Below are 17,603 nucleotides of genomic sequence, written 5' to 3'. Positions count from 1 at the left end.
GGGGCGGACAGAGGGACAGACAGACAGACACGGGCGGACGCGGAAGGCGGGGGGGCCTCGGGGAGGGAACGCGGCTGCCGGGGACACCAGGCTCCGCGCCCGCCCAAGGGAGGGAGAGAAGAGCCTCGGGCGTTCCCGCCGGGAAACGTGTGTGGGAAACGAGCTGGAGCTTGCCCAGCAGGGCTCGTGAACGTGTCCCGGGAGATGGGGGAGGGTTTAGTCGGGAGAAAAGGAGGCTAGGGGGGAGACCTCATCACTCTCTCCAGCTCCCTGAAAGGAGGGGGTAGTGAGGTGCCTGCAGTGAGGGGACAAGAGGAAATGGCCTCGGAATGAGACCATAATAATCTTTCGATTATCAAAGAATGGCAGACCACAAAGGTACTCTTGTTCCAACCATCCTGCTCTGGGCAGGGACACCTTTCCATTTTAGACCAGGCTGCTCAGAGCCCCATCCAACCTGGCCTTGAACACTTCCAGGGATGGGGCATCCACAGCTTCTCCAAGCAAACTGTGCTGGGGCCTCCCCACCCTCAGATGAGACAAACAGGAAAAAAAAATGACCACTGTTAGGGTGAGTTACTATCCCTGGAGGTGTTTAAGAGGTGTCTGGATATGGTGCTGGGGAATGTGGTTTACGGGGTACAGTGATAATGATAAATTGATGGTTGGACTTGGTGATCTCAAATGTCGCCCTGATTTCTTAGGATTTTCTAAAGCCTTCTGAATTTACATTCTTGTAGAGAACTTTCTCACGCAACTTTCTGTAAACAACCTATTGTTTTGCATTCTTTCATAGAGGCGGAGAAATTTGATAGACTGGTAGTTTGTCCAGTGTCATTGGAGAGGTGGCACGTTCACCCTCCAATCCACTGGCACATTTTGAGAACTATAAATGATTGGAGTCAGAAAAAATAAATTAGTCTCTTCATGGTGACCAAAGCTGTGGTGCATTGTTTTTCCTTGTGTCCTCTGGTGACACTCAAAGGTCTCTTCCACCCTTGATGATTCTATGTCACTTCAATGGCGTTGATCTTTATTACTTGCAAACAGATCTCTGTCTCTACTGGCTGCTTCATCTCTTGTAATTTGAAATAAAACCAAGTGAGAAAGTAGGCGGAGTTTTGAAACGAAGCACAGGGAGGCTGGAGAAGCACTGAGGAAGTTTAATGCCATCCATTACTAAACAAATGTGGCTTTAAATGGAGCTGTCATCAGTCTAAAATTCAGAGCTCTCCCCCCTCTGCACACACCAGCTACATCAAGTCTGGTGAGATTCTCACACCACCTTCTCAACACAACAGGAAAAACTAAGTTAGGTACAGCTTAAACACACGGATTTCTTCCAAATCCATCCAAGTCTCTGGAAACCAGTTTCTTTATCCATTCCTGCAGCTGGGGGACAGGCTACTCCATGTCATCTTAAACAGTAGTGAAAACATTTTTGCCAAAAGGATATTTGGTATTTACATCTGATCTTTCTTGAGCTATTAACACTGTACATAAAACCTCTGCACACAGTTAACATACACAACAGTTTATATCAAGTTTACTACTGTAAACAATATGATAAATATGAATAAAACCTAAGAGCTGACAGTACAACAAAAGAGTAAAAGTGTTTTTGACTTGATACTGAAATGCCTTGGTCAAAAACAGAAAAATTACTCTGCATTTTCCTTGTCAGGTAGCATCAAAAAAAGCGATCAATCCGTCTTGGTCACAGCCATCCAGAATTTCCAGAAGGAGAGGAACTTTGGTTTTCACATTGGTGCCTTTAAATTTAAATTTATCTATGAAGAGATCTGTGATCATACCTGTAAAAGTAAAATTCCAGGAATTACTGTTTATTTTCAGTAGGAGGCATCTCTACTTTTAATTCATGATTATGTACCAAGTATTCCAGTTGTTAGAAGAGTTTTTAAACTTCACATTTTAAACAACAGTTTAATTGTAAACAAATCCAAGCCACTTAACTTTTATACATTCTTAACTGCCATCCTGAATTTGAACACAATTTTTAATCATGTCCATAAAGACAAGAATCATCTAAATATAAGCAGCTATCTATTTCAGCCATGTCTCTGGACATTAAGGCCCATTTAAATAAAGCTGAATTGTGAACAAACCATAAAGTCTCTCGAGATGTGCAGGTTGCCTCTTGTATTCCTCGAGCAGCTGATCTGCCTCTTCCAAAATGCTGCGGTATTTTGGGAGCAGGAAGTCCACGTTGCCTTCATGAACTTGTAATTCCTCAAAAACAGTTTAAAATGGTAAGAGCTAACAGCAGGTAAGTAAGAAGAAATAAAGCTTAGATATGTCAGAAGGAAGTACTTCAAAAGGAAGACAATTCCCTTCTAAACTAGCAAGTGTTATTTTCAGAGTGCCTCATTTTCTAGTCTTCTAATGAAACGCCAGATGTCACTTCATAGACTGGATTCTCAAAATCCTGCGTATTTCACTTCCAGCTCTAAGCCAGAACAGAATCACACCATGCAGACTCAAGCCTTGACCATACCCTCATTTTTAGAATAAGTGATTTCCTAAAAAAGTGTAGCACTCAGTGAAGTCTGAAGGTAAAAGTCAACTCTGAAAGGATCACTCAATTTGTGACAGCAAAAAGTTCTGAATGCCTCTCCTAAAAAGCCTCAGTCTATCAGCAGACCAGCTTAGGATGGTTAATAGTATAGATCTTCTTATCCTCCAGAGAAAGGCACTTCTGTTCTAGACTAGAGGTAATTATGTTGTGCACTGTGAGTCTGCTGGGATAACAGCTTTCATCAATCATTAGATTATTTTACTGCCTGTCAATAAAGTTATCATGCAAAAAATGAGTGACCAAAAATTTTGTCAAAGATTTGCTGTCTAAAACAACCAAGATGTACGACACCATTATTATTGCACAAACACAATATGCATAAGAATAAATTCTCTATTATTGTTTACATCCCTGGTTTGCCAAACCAAGCCCGAGTAAAAGCCTTTTAGTGATAAAGATTCACACTGTTCTCATTGGTAGCCAGCTTTTCTACTGTCTAAAGAGCTCTGACAAGTATTTGATTCCTCCAAAAGGACAAAAGAGAACTGGTTCAACATTTTCACCTCCCCTGCCTGTAAATAATAAATACCAACGCAATGATGGTGAGCTTTCACAGGAAAATCCTGGTTATTGGAAAAAAGTCCAAAAACTGAGACAAGCTGCCTAACTGGTACCTCCTAAAACCTATTGAGGAAGGTATTAAGCAGGAGATTCAAAAGCAGATGATTTAGAAATTATGAGATACTGGGATGAAGTTCCAAAGCAAAGAAGTTGCATTTGGTGTGGATGACCTAAAAAACTATCAATATTAGTGGGAAGAGGGACAGAAGGAGCTGGAAAGTAACAGTAGGCTAGGAGAGGACATTCGATGATAAACCTGGCTGCCCTTCTACCATCCAATTTAAGCATGTTAAGTAATCCTACATGTTATTCACTAGTGATATAGCAAAAAGGAGAATTTTCTCTGAAGAAAATTGTCTCCTAGACACTTAAAATACATAATTTAATCTAAGGGAACAGAAAGGGAACAGATCCCCACATGACACACACCTGACCTGAGCCATGGTTTGGTGTCTGACAGCATAGCCCCTTCATAAAAATCAAACCCCAAGAGTTCAGATACTTACTCTCAAAGCATCTATTAAGTGAACCTTCTTGGCCAGCAGCTGCTGATACTCTAATTTAGGGTGGATAAGCTTTAATGTGTGCCTCACAGATTCTTCATTTACATCTAGCAGCGAGTAAAAAAGAACCCCAACAAGCAAATGAGTATTACATATTCCAATTATGGGAATAACAAATGAAGTGAAGGCCAAGAAAATAGAGAAGAATTTTTACCATATGATATGTTGAGATTAATCTTCCTTTTAGTAGCCTCCTTGGAAAGCACATCTTTGAGGATGGATATTGTAGAGATGTTGTCAGATTTAAAGTATCCCTCACCTTTTCTATTGAAGAAGAAAAATTTTAAATTAATAAACTTGAACACACATGCATGCATTAGGTTTAGTAATTGTATTTTACCTGTAGGTACTTTCAAGCTGTGTTCCCAGGAAAGTGTTCTGAAAATAATAGGTGATGCACTCTCCAGCAGGAGTCTTTTCAGGCACCTCAGGCAAGCAAAACATAACCCAGGAGTGAATTTCAGCAAAACTGAACTGGCCTTTGAGCATCAGTGTATTCATGGGCCTGTGACATTGTGAAATTAAAAGAGAAAAAGGACAGTTAATAGTTAAGAAGGAGGGACACTGTTCATGTAAAAAAAGTTTAGTTCCACATGGTGGTTTCCTTTTAATCAGCACCCTGTAAAAAATCAGGTCTCTCCTTAAGTACAGACACATATTGCAGATTACAGCTATATTTCTGTACTTCGAAACGCAAAGCTACATGCACATTCAAGTTTTATCTCCCACTAGGCATGTCAGAAATAGAAAAAAAAAATAAGTTGGAAGTTTTTTGATGTCCCATTGCAAGTTGTTAAACCTGAAATTTAGGACAAAGGTAAATAACTGACAAGAGCAAATATGACTAAGACAGAGCCTCAAGAGCCTCCCATGCTGTAAACCCCAGGTGTAGCATTTTTATCAAGAACAAGGCATAGTGGAGCTCATTTGCACACTGAAGCCTTTGGTATCTCCCTTCAGTCTTTCAGTTTTGGTTTGAACAAGCAGATCCTTGGAGGCAATACGAGATGTTAGTGAGGTAGGCAAAAATCCATCAGAAATTGTGTAAAATACAAAACTCCTATAATACAGAGATAAAGTAAAAAAAGTCTTGGCTCACTTTTGGGGCCAAGTTAGCTGTGAGAAAAAAACAGCGGAAAAGGGTGGAGCACAGAATGCGGCTGAAACTGAAAAGACACAGTTACCTATAGAAAGTTTCCTTTCTACCACACCCTCAGCTGTACTAACACATGGGGCTGAACTATAACCCAGGGCAGTAAAATGAAAAATAGCCCCAAAACAAGAGTGGCAAGGAACCCATTTAATCCATAATTTCTGTTAGGAAATCCATGAAATGGCACTACAGGCTCAAAAGTGTATGTTAGGGGTTAGAAATTCCATACTTAAGTTTACCAAGCAAATGTTTCAGCTGCCTTGTGTCATTTTTTCCAAGTGAAAAAAGGCATTGATTTTTCTTTGCACATACCTGTCCTGATCAATAGAATGAGTTCTCTGGTGAAGTGAAAGTGGCTTAATTTGATATTGATGAACTTGACAGGTTTTTGGTTGGATTCTGGGAGTTACATACGCCTGAAGTGTCCCGTACTGTCCTTCAATCAAGCGAACCTCCAGAGAGGAAAGAAGAACCCACAGAGAAGAAGAAAAGGGAAAAGATTATTTTACCACTGTTTGGAAATTTAGTGAATATTCAAAGTATGTTAAAGAAAGCCTCTAGTATTTCAAGAATATTTATAGTACTATATTTACTTGATAGTGCCACTATAATTAAAGCAGATGAGTTTAAAACTAAATGGAGATAGTCTAGTGAAGTGCTGCTGTATTAGATTAATTAAATATTAATAAAATAACACCGTCTAACTCATTTTCTGATTAGTTAAAATAAAAAGCCTCAAAACCTGAGTTTTACGTAAACACGTATCAGATTAGGAGGCTGCAGTAAAAAAGGGAAAACCTCACGCCTGTGTGCATGCTGAGGATTTTCCTAATCAGGATTTCCTTCATTATTTCCTGTAGTGGTTGCCATAAAATGTGTGAATTTTGTGGATCCTTAAAAATAAACTCCAAAACACCCATATGGCTTTAAGTGTAATAAGCATGGGTTGACAGGATTTGCTTCCTCTCCAAAATACAAATTGAGCCTACATTCCCTTGTTAGTTCCCAATATAACTTCCTTCAAACACTTCAGAGAATATACAGTGCCAGAGCTTTCTTTCCCACACCTCCCTCAGCTTTAAGTTGCACACATTGCCTTCAGAATCCTGTATTTTCCCAATCTGTGGTGTCCCCACTGCTTTCATCTTCGGGACACTCAAAAAGATCTCAGGCTTTCCTCTGACACATTTTTAGAAGTCCTTAGAAATCTTAAAGACAAATAAAAAGGAACACAAGCCCCAGATTAGAAGGTCTCAGGAAAAAAACAGCAGTAGAAATTGGACTGATCTACGTAGAGAACTCTTCATTCCAAAGCAGGACTAACCATTAATTTTATGGAACATGTTTTCGAGCACTTTACCTTAAGTTCAAGTCTTGTAGTATTTGCTTGGCATCTGTAAGTTGCAAGAAGAAAGTTGCTATTTGGCTGAAAAAAGGAAAAAAACCTAAATAGGAAAATAATACAAAATAGGCCTGTGGATTCACAAAATTTCTACTGGTCTGTTTTAATGTAACTGTAGCTATGTTACAGTGAAGTTTTTTGCTATGCATGTACAGCTACTTACAAGAGTTAAATGCAAAAAAGCAATCCTTGGTTCCCCTGAACGTTCCAATTAGTTTTAATTATGATAGGGTTAAAAAAATAAAAATCTCTCTATAAGGAGAATACAACCAAAGCCTCTTATACTCTTTAATATCTCTACAAAGATTACATAGATACCTACTTTTCATCTAAAAAATGCATGTCAGCCTGGCCCACTCATCTACAAAATTAGTTCAACATTCAAAAACTAAAGCAGGATCAGCAGGAAAATACAACCCAAAAAGCACTAAATTAATCATCACAAACGGCACAAAACCTAAAATAAAAAGCTGATTTCTGGGAGCTCCAGGGCAGAACAATGATGTGCAAATTCTGTTCTTAAAACTAAAATAAAGGACTATTAGAAGGGAAAAGATTTTACAGAATATTTTCATAAATCCTTAGGTAGTTCCAGGATTTTGTCCCCGGCACTCAGTGTCAATTTTAATTCTGTAACTATTTAAGTCTGTAGTTATTACATGTAAAAAAAGGCATGCAAACATTTGACTCCCACAGAGAAGAATTGTCACATTCTAAAGATATTTTTTAGAAATTAACTAAGAAATGTAACACTCTTCACCTAACTTGCTAGGAAGTAAATGTACATAAGTCTACGAAATCCAGAGAAGAGAGCAATACTGATTGTGTCTCACAATCTTCCCCAGGAAGGAAAAAAAAAAGGAAGAGAGCAGATATTTTTGCTTATTTAGGTTTGCCTTACGTCAGGACCTGCTTATAACTCCTAATGCTGCAGTATCTCTAATGAAGCTGTGCTCTCCACAATTGATGAGTAGTTCAACTGCATGTATTTTAAATCAGAGATATATACATCCACGTTCTATTTTTACTACGCAATATGAAGAGTTTCCATCACGCCATCTCTACAGACATCATCTCCTCAGTTGCACTCACCTCAGAATCACAGCTGCTAAAACTAACAACGGCAGAATTTTTATCCACATCCAGCAAGTCTAGTGGGACATCACTCTGCAGAATATAGGAGGAAGGGAAAATAAAGAGCTTATGTTCCTGAGTAGCTCCAAGTGCATTTATCCTCTAACTGTCATCAAGCTTTGTAAGGAGAGAGAGGCAAGGAGATTGCTTCATCTCAGGGCAAAAGCCTAACAGACATGCAGCTTACTACTTAATCCTGGAGTAACATGATGATCTTTCTCTTATTCCCTTACTGAGTCCTGAACTCCTGGGGGGCTGGTTTACCACAACCTCAGTGTGAAATCTGTAACTGTCTTTCAGACATGAAAGGTAGATAAAACAATTTCATTATTTCTCATTTAGCTATGGAAACATCTGATATTATACAGTGGCAAATTAGCTGTAGCTTAGCATTGCCCTGTAACATCCTTAATAAAAACAGAATTTGTATTAAGAAGTGAAAAATAAAATCCTACAATACTTCTTTCTCATTTGTTATAGAAAAATCACCTCTTAAATTTCTCCTTGTCACATTTTTCTCCTCACGCATTTCCCAAAATAAGGTAATTCAGTACTGCTACTCTTTCTGACTACCAAAGATGGCATTAATTTCAGCTGATACAGTAGGAGGAATAATTAATTAAGGTTGCTGTAATGGGCAGGACTATTTCTCCCCAGCTGCACACAAATCAGATGCTGTTCCACACTGGAAGTTAACAGGTGGCCCATAACATTCAGAAATTAATTTTCCACTACAGAGGGCACTTAACTTGTGAGTGAGGATGTGCACCTCATTTAATTGGTGTTTAAATTAGGACATTTGCAAAAGCAAACACAAAGTTACAAAGAAATCTTCTGTTACAGCAGCCACTTTGGTCTATTTTGGTAATGTAAAACTGCTCTGCTCAATATGAAGTTGTTGTATTTGCTCCCTAACAAGCATGTCCTCAAGATGCTGTAACTTGGCTTTTTGCACTAGAAAGTCTCTGAGTGTTTTATTTATGCATCAAGAAAGCCAATAGGAACAAAGCCCCACTGACCTGCACCAGGACATTATCTATGGCTGCCTGCACCTCCAAGATGAGGCTGTAGCTGGCATCATCCTTGTTCAGTGTGAACTTCTCATTCACACTGAAGGCAGGTACCGAGGAAACTGCAGTGCTGGAGTGAGAGGACTGCTGGTATTTCTCCCGTTCATGAAGTACTTTTATCTGCAATTGTTCCAATTCATTCCTAGAAAAGGGAAACCACTCATAATGTCTTCAAAAAAAGGCAACTATAGAGCTACTCTAGAAATTAAGTAGTTTAAATGTGCAAGGCAATCATGTTTATCTCCTGTCCTCAATTTTCCAGCCAGAAGTGACTGATGACTCCCCTTAGATGTACTTAGCAAAGACAAAAGATAAACTGTATCATATGGACACATGGATTTTACATGTTCCTTGCCAAAAGAGGTTTTTGAGACACAGGAAAGGACAAACTTTTTCCTTCAAGAGTACAATGCATTTTGAATAATATGGTAGTGACTTCTTTCCTGCCATCATTTAGAAGCTATAAAGCAGCAAGAAAGAAAGGAATCTTATCTTGCTGATACTGAGGCAGAAAGCATTAAGACATCATCATGTGAAGGCAAGATAGAAAAAGAATGTGAAATGAGGCTGCTATTCATTTCTACTTTGAAAAGGTCTGATTCTACTTCTAGATATATTAGTGATAAAGAAAATCCCGTGAGACAGGAAGGAGAGATGACATTTCAGCTTTTAACATTTCCATTCTTCCATTTAAATTTCTTTCTAGCACAATTACCTTAAGGATGAAATCTTGTTCTGCATTTCTTGACTTAATTTAAGTTCTTCACCTGATCCACCTTCTCTATGGACAGGTTCTGTAGTCAGTCCTGTCAGCCAGCCTAAACCAATATATGAAGTTTATATTCCTTATAAGCTAAAAAGAAAATTCTACACTCAGCTGTTTTATGTATAGAGTGATGTTTGTTCCACACACTGGGTAGAGAGAATTGAGCCCAATTTAATCCTTTTTTGTAGGATTAATCCTAGACACTGAGCACCATTTTTATGGGTTTCATGCTTAAATTGGAAAACATTACTTTTTTTTTCATTAAGTACTTTGAGCAATAAATTCCTCTTTAACAGTTTTTAACTGAGCAGTTGGATTTTTTTCTCACCTCTCTTTTTCTGACAAAACCTTGAATTACTGGCAGTACTGAAAACAAAACAAAAGCTGTGCAATGTGTTTATAGCAAACTGGATGCTGCTCAGTGGGCTTAGAAGTTGGATGCTGCTGCTTGAAAAAGGTTATACTTTTGCTTGCTAAGTTACATTTATTTCTAAAAGCAAATACTAATTAATCAATTAGTATCAATTCTGATACCTCAGGCATGATATGCAGACATGAATGGGTGTTTATAGCTCTGGTTCCCTGCCAAAATCAGTCTAGTGCACATCCTACCAGAATTCACCTTTGAAAGCCCACAGGGGAACATGGGCTTCCACTTTTTCCCTTTCTTCTATGATCCGTGAATCTTTACAACATTCCCACTAAAAGAAGCCACAAAGGACTTAGACTGCAACAGTACTAAGTACTGCCAATCATACCAAACCAATTCATATGAGGTCAGGTGCAAGGGTCTTTTGATCACTCAAAAATGTTTAAAAGAGGTACTTGGAACACCATTAGTTCTCAGTAACTGACTGAGGATTGTATCTTGCCAAATGACATGATTTTCATTATGAGACATTTCAATGGGTTAAATTTTAGCAATGAAGGTAACTAAAGAAAGAAAATTAGCAATATTTTAGCTCCCAGCAGCTGACATGTGCAGCATGTTTATCATGGCCTGTGTCACAGACAGGCCAATAGCTCAAGATTTATAGAGGAGCTGCTGAGATGCCTCACACGGGGGAGTTTTATTTCCTCCTAAAATCAAAATCAACCCCATTTAAAGCACTTTGAAGCTGAAAAAGAATGAAATTATGTAAAAGACAGAAAAATAAAATAAAAACATGCTTGTATATCAACATTTTTCACATATATTAAAAATCATAAATAATTCCTTCAGACATACTTATTAATTCATCACATTAAGGCAGCAGTTTACACCAAAATATAGTCAGCCACTGTGTTACACATGATGAATATCTTAAAATATAAAATCCTCATAGTTTAAGTGTAGGAGATTTTTTTAAGTGTAAATATTAAATCAGAAGAGATCTTTTCAACACAAAATTTTAAGAGATGTGAGCTGCACTAACAACATAACCTGCTTCATTTTATGACCTCACCACACATGGCATTTATTGTGTCAATGATATGAAGCTTACCTGAGTATGTTGCTGCTAAAATTTCATCATAGCCATCTTTTCCTACACAGCCACCCTGGATTGATGCAATGCTCTCTGATAAAGCCTTCAAATAAACACATTCAAGCAGAGCGAAATATCACTGCACTCATTTTAGAAGTTTTTAGAAGATTCTACTCCACATAGCAAACATATTGAAAAGCTGAAAGCAAAACACTGATAGACAGTATTTTTCCAGCAGAAATTAGCAATTTGAGTGAAGTGAAATGATCCCTCTGGATCCAATTACTATTTTAAACAATTGATAACCAAAGTAATTGTGCTCATTGAAGCCCTGGCAACTTCCATTTATTAACCTGTAAATCACAGACTATACACAACACTCTTGGGTTTTTCACTCAGAGAGCAACTCTGTATTAGGTTTCACCCAGCAGTCAACTAAGACAAAACTTTAACACACAGTCTCTACATTATTTTGATTTTCGGTCAAATCACAACCACTTCACTTTCTGGTTCTTACATGTTACCATACTGATTTCAAGTTCGTATTGTCAATATTACAAACCTCTTAAATTAAAAACAAACCACATATTTTAGCAGTAACGATCGTGTAAGTTTTGAAATACAGATTTTTATTTTTAATTAATTTTTTTTTCCAGCAGAGTATGAAGAATGAAGACTTACATAATCATGTCGAAGGACAGGATCATCAGCACTCTCAAAGCTATAAATCTCTATCATTCCATCATCTCGTCCAACAAGTAATTCCTTAACTCCATCTCCCAGAATGTCAAAACTATCAATGCACAGAATACCTAATGAAGAAGAAAACAAAGCCATTCGCTTCATCTTTATTAGTTTATGATACAATAATACATGGGCCACACTCAGTTACACAGAAAGAGAGCCCTGGCCAGCTCTTAAGGTGTTAATAATGAGATTTCTGGATGAGTCCTCAAGGCTGAAGTCCCTCCCCTGTGCTTCAGGTTCAAGGTTAACTTTTATGGCCCCATATTTCACAGAAAGACTAAGGACACACTAAGAAGCATTTTAAGAAAATAACGTGGAGATAACTCCTATAATTAAATAAAAATGTATTTATACATTCCATTCCTGATCTTGTCCTTTACAAAGCAGTAGGGGCTAATAGATGTTCCAGAAGCAGCACACCAAGGCTAAAACTGGGAAGGTTTTGATCAGTTATTGTGGAGACATATTCCACCTTCAGACAAAACCCTTTATTATGACTCTAGAGATCTTAAAACCACTGAGCATCTGATAAATTTGGCAGGTGTATTTGCCAAATATACACACACTTAGAAATAGAAAAATTAAAAACATCTCAATGAATCAGATTTGAATGAACACAGTTTTACAAACACCACTTTAAAAAGAGTGTAAAAACAAAAGTTTGCTAAAATACTGGAAATAATACGAACACAAAATCTAAAGCAAGACAAACTGATTCAAATTATTTGTCAGAAAATCAGGAGAATAAAAGAGACCTTAGTCATATTAATATTACATAATCACAATATGTCTCCAAAGTTATCTATGAATAAGATTTCCTGATTACCCTACCTTTAGCAAAGCCTCAGGTATGCTGGAAAGCTAAAGAGTGAGAAATTGAGACACATACCTCCTCTCTTCTTTTCATTTCCAATTTCCCACCTTGGTATTGCCTTGGTACCAGTAATCTGAGTGACACCCAATTTCCCATCAGAAGTCCCATACACAATTTCTTCCCCAGAATCACCTGAACACAGAAACTGAATTTAGAATTGATAAAATTAAGCGCACCGACTTCAAAATGTTGGGTAGTTACACTCCGAAGCCCATGGTAAAAGGAAGCACTGAATTAGTGACGTGCAATGGAACTGTCAGGCTTCAAACCTGAAAACAAATCCATGAAAACTGCACCCATCCTGATAATTTCCTTGGGGCTATCACTATTCTGTGTTTGGCTGCACCCCTGCACGTGAGTTCTGCCTAAAAAGCAGTCAGAATCTATTACTATGAATTTCAGCAAAGTTAGGCTGAAGTATGAAGGCTATTCAATGGACTTTACAGAAGAAAAAGAGAGAAACCCTTTCACAACACACACCCAGCAGTGAAAGTTGTGCCAAAATTTCAGCAATTAAGAACTATTTTTCCAAACCAGCTCTGGAAGTTTGCCAAAAAATCTAACTGAAACTAAATTAAGCACCAGATTAACACCCTAAAGCGATTTCTATGAGGTTAGAGCAGATTAGCAAGAAGGATGATCAAAACTATTTTAAGTTTGAACCTTCCAGTCTCAATTTATGTTAACTCTACTCAATATTCTCCTCCATCCATGTATTCCAGTTATGGAAATCCATGTGTAAGGGAAATACAAACCCAAAATCTGCACATGGCCCCCAGAAGTCCAATTTGTTTTTACACAATGAGACCCCTCAGATCTCACTGGTGTTGTAAGAAGTCTTCAACTGAATGTAAATATAATTTAGAACTGTCTAAAACCGTCATGTCTCTATGTTTACTTATGCGTAAAAAAATACCTCACATAGTCACTTTTTGCTGCATTTTTAACATCAGCTTAAAAATCAAGACAAAATAATTAAAAAAGACAAGCTACAAAACCTTAAAAACACAGTAAAATAGTATTATTAATTATATGTGGATTCAAATCTTGGTACCCCCATTTCCATTGCTCAAAGCAAGAGCAGTAGGTGGTCCAGGAAGTTCTACTTCATACAGCAAATCAGATCCCTTAAGACAAAGAGAACAATCTTAAATGAGTTTATTAAAAAAACCCAAAAAAACTCACAACCAAAACAACAACAACAACAAACCTCCAAAACACCAGTCACATACCAAACCCCACAATGACAAAATTATTATGGATCATACTAAAAGGTAAGATTTACTTATTCAAACTCCTATGGGAAAACCATTTCTAAGCCAAAAACAGGGTCAAGTCTGTAGTAAAAAAACCAAGGACTCTTGAAATGTGTTATTATCATTTAAAATGATCCAGGAACTCAGCTGGCAATTTAATATGTTAAACCGCTTAGTATCACTCAAGACTTATCGCAACAGTAATTTATGAAAGCAAGAATTCCCAAAGTGATAAAGACTTCAGGAAATTAAATGTGTATGTGAGCACTTTTAGTTAGAAGGGACCAATTTGTCATCAACTTCCACCTATGAATTCCAAAGCCTGTTTATAGTAGTTTCATTAATCCTGATTTTTTACAAGTTTATGATGACTCTCCTTTAGAAAAACAGCAGAAGGAGAATGCAGCAGCAGCAGCACTGCCAAGTAAGGCACACTACACTGATCCTTATCATGTTTAAGCCATGCTGATATGTATTCCCTTAATTAGTCAATTCCATAGCATCCATACATAAAACATAAAAAAGAAGGAGGCATTTTAACCTGTAACACCCTGAGCACTCTGTCCTGACACGCAAGCACCGGTGTGATGCGGTTCAGTTTGTCTACAGGAAGGCAGAGAACATCATTGATTTTATCTCCTGATAGGAAGTAGTGCTGGTCCTTGCAGTCACAGTAATGGTTATAGATGTAGCTTGCACAGAGAAAGAGATCTGCTCCTGAAATGTACCTGAGGAGAAGAAAACAATTCTGTAGCATCTTGCTGCAGCAAGAGTCCTTTATGCTTTTATGCCTTACTATGCTTACAGCTTCAAGGTATTATGGGGCCCTGCAAGCTGTTCCAGCTTTTAGAGTTCCTTATAAATATTAAAACCATGTCGTTTCTACAGCTCTCGCATTTCTACTCTGTCTTCAGGTAAAGCCCTAAGAATATCTTTATAGAAATTTCATTACTATATTTTTTATGCTGATTTGTCTATGGCAGCATCTTACAACACAATCCAAAAGAGATTTTGCTCCAGGAGCTATGTGGACAGGACACACTGTATCAATAACCCCAGCTCTGCTCACAAAGATTTTGCACTGCTCTGAGTGCAATGAGTCCAGACCACTCCCAATTCCCCCCACACTTCCAGGACTTCTCCATGATATTCCAAATTCCTCCTACAGGTCACAGCAAAAGTTGAAGCTGGACTGGCACTTAGTGTCACCTACACAATATGCTTAAAATTATTGCATAAAATCATAAACTAACAATCTGCTATAGCTGTCAAAAAATGCAAAATGTCATACATACATAGCTTTGATGCTTTCAGTAAGGTTAGTTTCAAAGAAAAGAAACTGCTTCCCTCTTTTTGTGAAGCCTCTGACTTCGGATCCTATAGCCACAAAAATTTTCTCTTGTGGTGTATTAAGAGCTCCTCCCAGCTCCAGTCTGGAGATCCTTTGTCCTGGTAGTGTCTTGAACACTGGCTGTCAACAGGAAAGCAATTTTCATCATCACAATATCATAATTATGGTAATCTTTTAACATAAAGGATAAGAAATTTACTTCACAAATTCTGGCAAAACTAAGATGCAATGGGTTGTACACAGACAAAAATAATCTGCATATTTATCTTCAGAATCACAGAGCAATCAAGCATTTTATCAGTAAATACATACAAAAAGCTTTAAAACACAATAAATTAAGACTTCATTACTTCATTGTTATTAATTCATCCATGGGAAAAATTCAGCACTGCTGTCAGCTGTTTTGTGTGTGGTTTGTTTTTTATTTAAAGAACAACACACACACACTCCCTCCCTCTCACATGTTATATTCTTATTCCAGAAGTCTACACTGATTTATTTGTATTGCTATAGAATACTTATGAGCTGACCATGAACATCCTGGAGAAGAAAACCCATGAAATAAAGTAATTTTTATTGAATTGGACATAAAAAGCAATCAGTTTGTTCAAATACCTAAGGCAATTTAATGAATCTCTGCAGGTTTTTGTCCCATTATAGTAACTGAGTATGTGCCCAGGCTTAAGCCCAACTTTACTAAAGTGCAAAATGTGTGGAAATTACTTTTTTTTTCCACATTAGTTTTTGACTGTAACTGTGGAGAATCTTGTGCTTGATCAGGCATGAGATCAGCATGCCCTCACCACAGTTAGGCATCAGTCCACAGCTCTACCTAGACACCTTCCACTGGCATCTTATTTGCCACATCAATAAAAAATGAACTTTCAAAGTTCACTGGGAAGAACATTCCAAACCCAAAAATTTAAATGGAATATTTCCACTTACCACAGCTTCCCCCTTCTTTATGCCAAAGCACGTAACGACCCCATCCTGATCTCCAACAACCACCTTCAAAAATATAATACATTGTTATTTTTTATTACACACACTGTGGTTTTAAATAATGCTCTTCCTGTATTCATAGAACCACAGAATGGTTTGGGTTGGAAGGGACCTTAAAAATCACCCAGCTCCAACCCCTCGCCATGGACAGGGACACTGTCCACTATCCCAGGCTGCTCATGTTCCATCCAACCCGACCTTCAACTCTTCCAGGGATAGAGCAACCACAGCTACTCTGGGTAACCTGTGCCAGTGCCTCACCACCCTCAGAGGGAAGAATTTTTTCCTTGTATTTAATCTAAACCTATTCTCTTGTGAGTTTGAAGCCATTCCCCCTTGTCCTATCACTACATGCTGTTGTAAATAGTCCACTATTATAATATTAATGATATTTTCATGTATTTAAGGACTCAGAGTTCTAGAGTACTTAATTACATATGGGAATATACTTTAAAGATCTATATAAAATGCTATGGATAGGATATTGAACAGCCGTTCAAGTACAGGCATTTGCAATCCTTTTCCTGCTTCTACTTTTAAACACTGGCAACCATGAGGTGAAGATGTATTTGGGAAAAGTTGTGCTTTCACACTAAGACTTTATTACTGAAAGAAAAAAAAATGCAGCTATTTATATTGTTTCCCTAACAAGGTTTCCTTAATTTAAACTTATATTAAGAAGAACTTAAAAAAAACATATTTCATAGAATCATCAAGGTTGGAAAAGACCTTTAAGATCATCAAGTTCAACCATCAAGTTGTCATTATTACTGCAACCTTTAAACAATGGCACCCACCCAGTGCCAGATCCAGACACTTCTTAAACACCTCCAGGGATGGTGACTACACCTGCTCCCTGGGCAACCTATTCCAATGTTTGACCATCCTAACAGTAAAATATTTTTTTTTAATATCTAACCTGAATCTCCCTTGTCTTAATTTCAGGCCATTTCCTCTAGGCTTAAGTGAAATAGAGAAATATGGAATAACTCCTTCGTGGTTTCAGCAACGCTGTAAACTACAAAAATTCCTTCCCGGTTCTGAAGTTTTCCAATCACAAATTCAGGGGTTTTTTTTCTATTTTTTTTCCACAAAAAAGGTTTTCCAAACCCCCAAAATGTGGTTGCGGTCTTTCCCTATGACGTCCTATATCTAAGGAAACTCTGGAGATGATTAACGATGAGGCACAGGACAGGAAGGAAGCACCAAGCGGTCGGTACCTTCTGCGTGGCCTTCTTCCCGGAGGCGGGCAGCAGTCTCATCGTCTTCTGCGCCGTGACTCCCACCTGTGGATGGAAGAGACGCTCCAGAGCGGGGCCCGGAGCGCCGGGACGCGCCTCGGGCCGCTCGCAGGCCCCGCCGCACGGCCGCCCCTCGGCCCCGAGCGGGCCGTGCCGGCTCATCCTGCTGCCGGGGCGCTGCCGTGCCCACCTGCAGGTAATCCACGCGTGCCAAGCTCGGCTCCATCGCTCCCGCGGGACGCGCGTCCCTCCCGCGGGCACGGCGCGCCCGCCGCCCGTCACCGCGGCAACCTCCGCGCGGGGCCCGCCTCCCATTGGCTGGGCGGGCAGGCGGGGGCGGGACCTCGGCCAGACGAGCGCTGCGATTGGCTGGAATGCCCCGAGGCGGGGCGAGGGGCGGGCAGAGGCGGGAGCTCCCCGG

General features: G+C 38.8%; 1 protein-coding gene and 2 long non-coding RNA genes across 3 annotated transcripts; 2 read left to right on the top strand and 1 right to left on the bottom strand.

Annotated features, from left to right (window-relative positions):
• Positions 1-281: 281 nt before the first annotated feature.
• On the top strand, positions 282-1,815 carry LOC137472645 (uncharacterized). Its single transcript, XR_010998336.1, has 2 exons — positions 282-686; positions 986-1,815. It is a non-coding gene; the product is annotated as an uncharacterized lncRNA (long non-coding RNA).
• Positions 1,318-17,482, bottom strand: BBS7 (Bardet-Biedl syndrome 7). Its single transcript, XM_068187950.1, has 19 exons — positions 17,373-17,482; positions 17,162-17,227; positions 15,885-15,947; positions 14,884-15,059; positions 14,130-14,316; positions 13,387-13,459; positions 12,348-12,464; positions 11,393-11,523; positions 10,730-10,814; positions 9,195-9,297; positions 8,429-8,621; positions 7,368-7,442; positions 6,234-6,299; positions 5,186-5,325; positions 4,061-4,225; positions 3,875-3,984; positions 3,664-3,767; positions 2,127-2,250; positions 1,318-1,814 (listed from the first exon to the last, which is right to left on the bottom strand). The coding sequence occupies exons 1-19, from the start codon at positions 17,406-17,408 to the stop codon at positions 1,681-1,683; spliced, it is 2,148 nt and encodes a 715-aa protein (XP_068044051.1). The 5' UTR covers positions 17,409-17,482; the 3' UTR covers positions 1,318-1,680.
• Positions 2,285-2,960, top strand: LOC137472642 (uncharacterized). The gene is made up of 2 exons (XR_010998333.1): positions 2,285-2,548; positions 2,594-2,960. It is a non-coding gene; the product is annotated as an uncharacterized lncRNA (long non-coding RNA).
• Positions 17,483-17,603: the final 121 nt, after the last annotated feature.

This window comes from Anomalospiza imberbis, chromosome 4, assembly GCF_031753505.1.
Source record: "Anomalospiza imberbis isolate Cuckoo-Finch-1a 21T00152 chromosome 4, ASM3175350v1, whole genome shotgun sequence".
Taxonomy (NCBI): domain Eukaryota; kingdom Metazoa; phylum Chordata; class Aves; order Passeriformes; family Viduidae; genus Anomalospiza; species Anomalospiza imberbis.
Note: the sequence above shows the minus strand (reverse complement) of the source record. Positions and strands in the feature narration are given on the sequence as shown.

Bases quoted from the DNA above. Each gene is read 5' to 3' on its own strand.
- BBS7 (XM_068187950.1), bottom strand. From the start codon at position 17,408: ATGGAGCCGAGCTTGGCACGCGTGGATTACCTGCAG. The intron at 13,460-14,129 runs GTTAAAATGCCT...CTTTGTCTTAAG, and splicing joins GAGTGCTCAGGGTGTTACAG to GGATCTGATTTGCTGTATGA. The intron at 3,768-3,874 runs GTAAAAATTCTT...ACTCGCTGCTAG, and splicing joins TAATCTCAACATATCATATG to ATGTAAATGAAGAATCTGTG.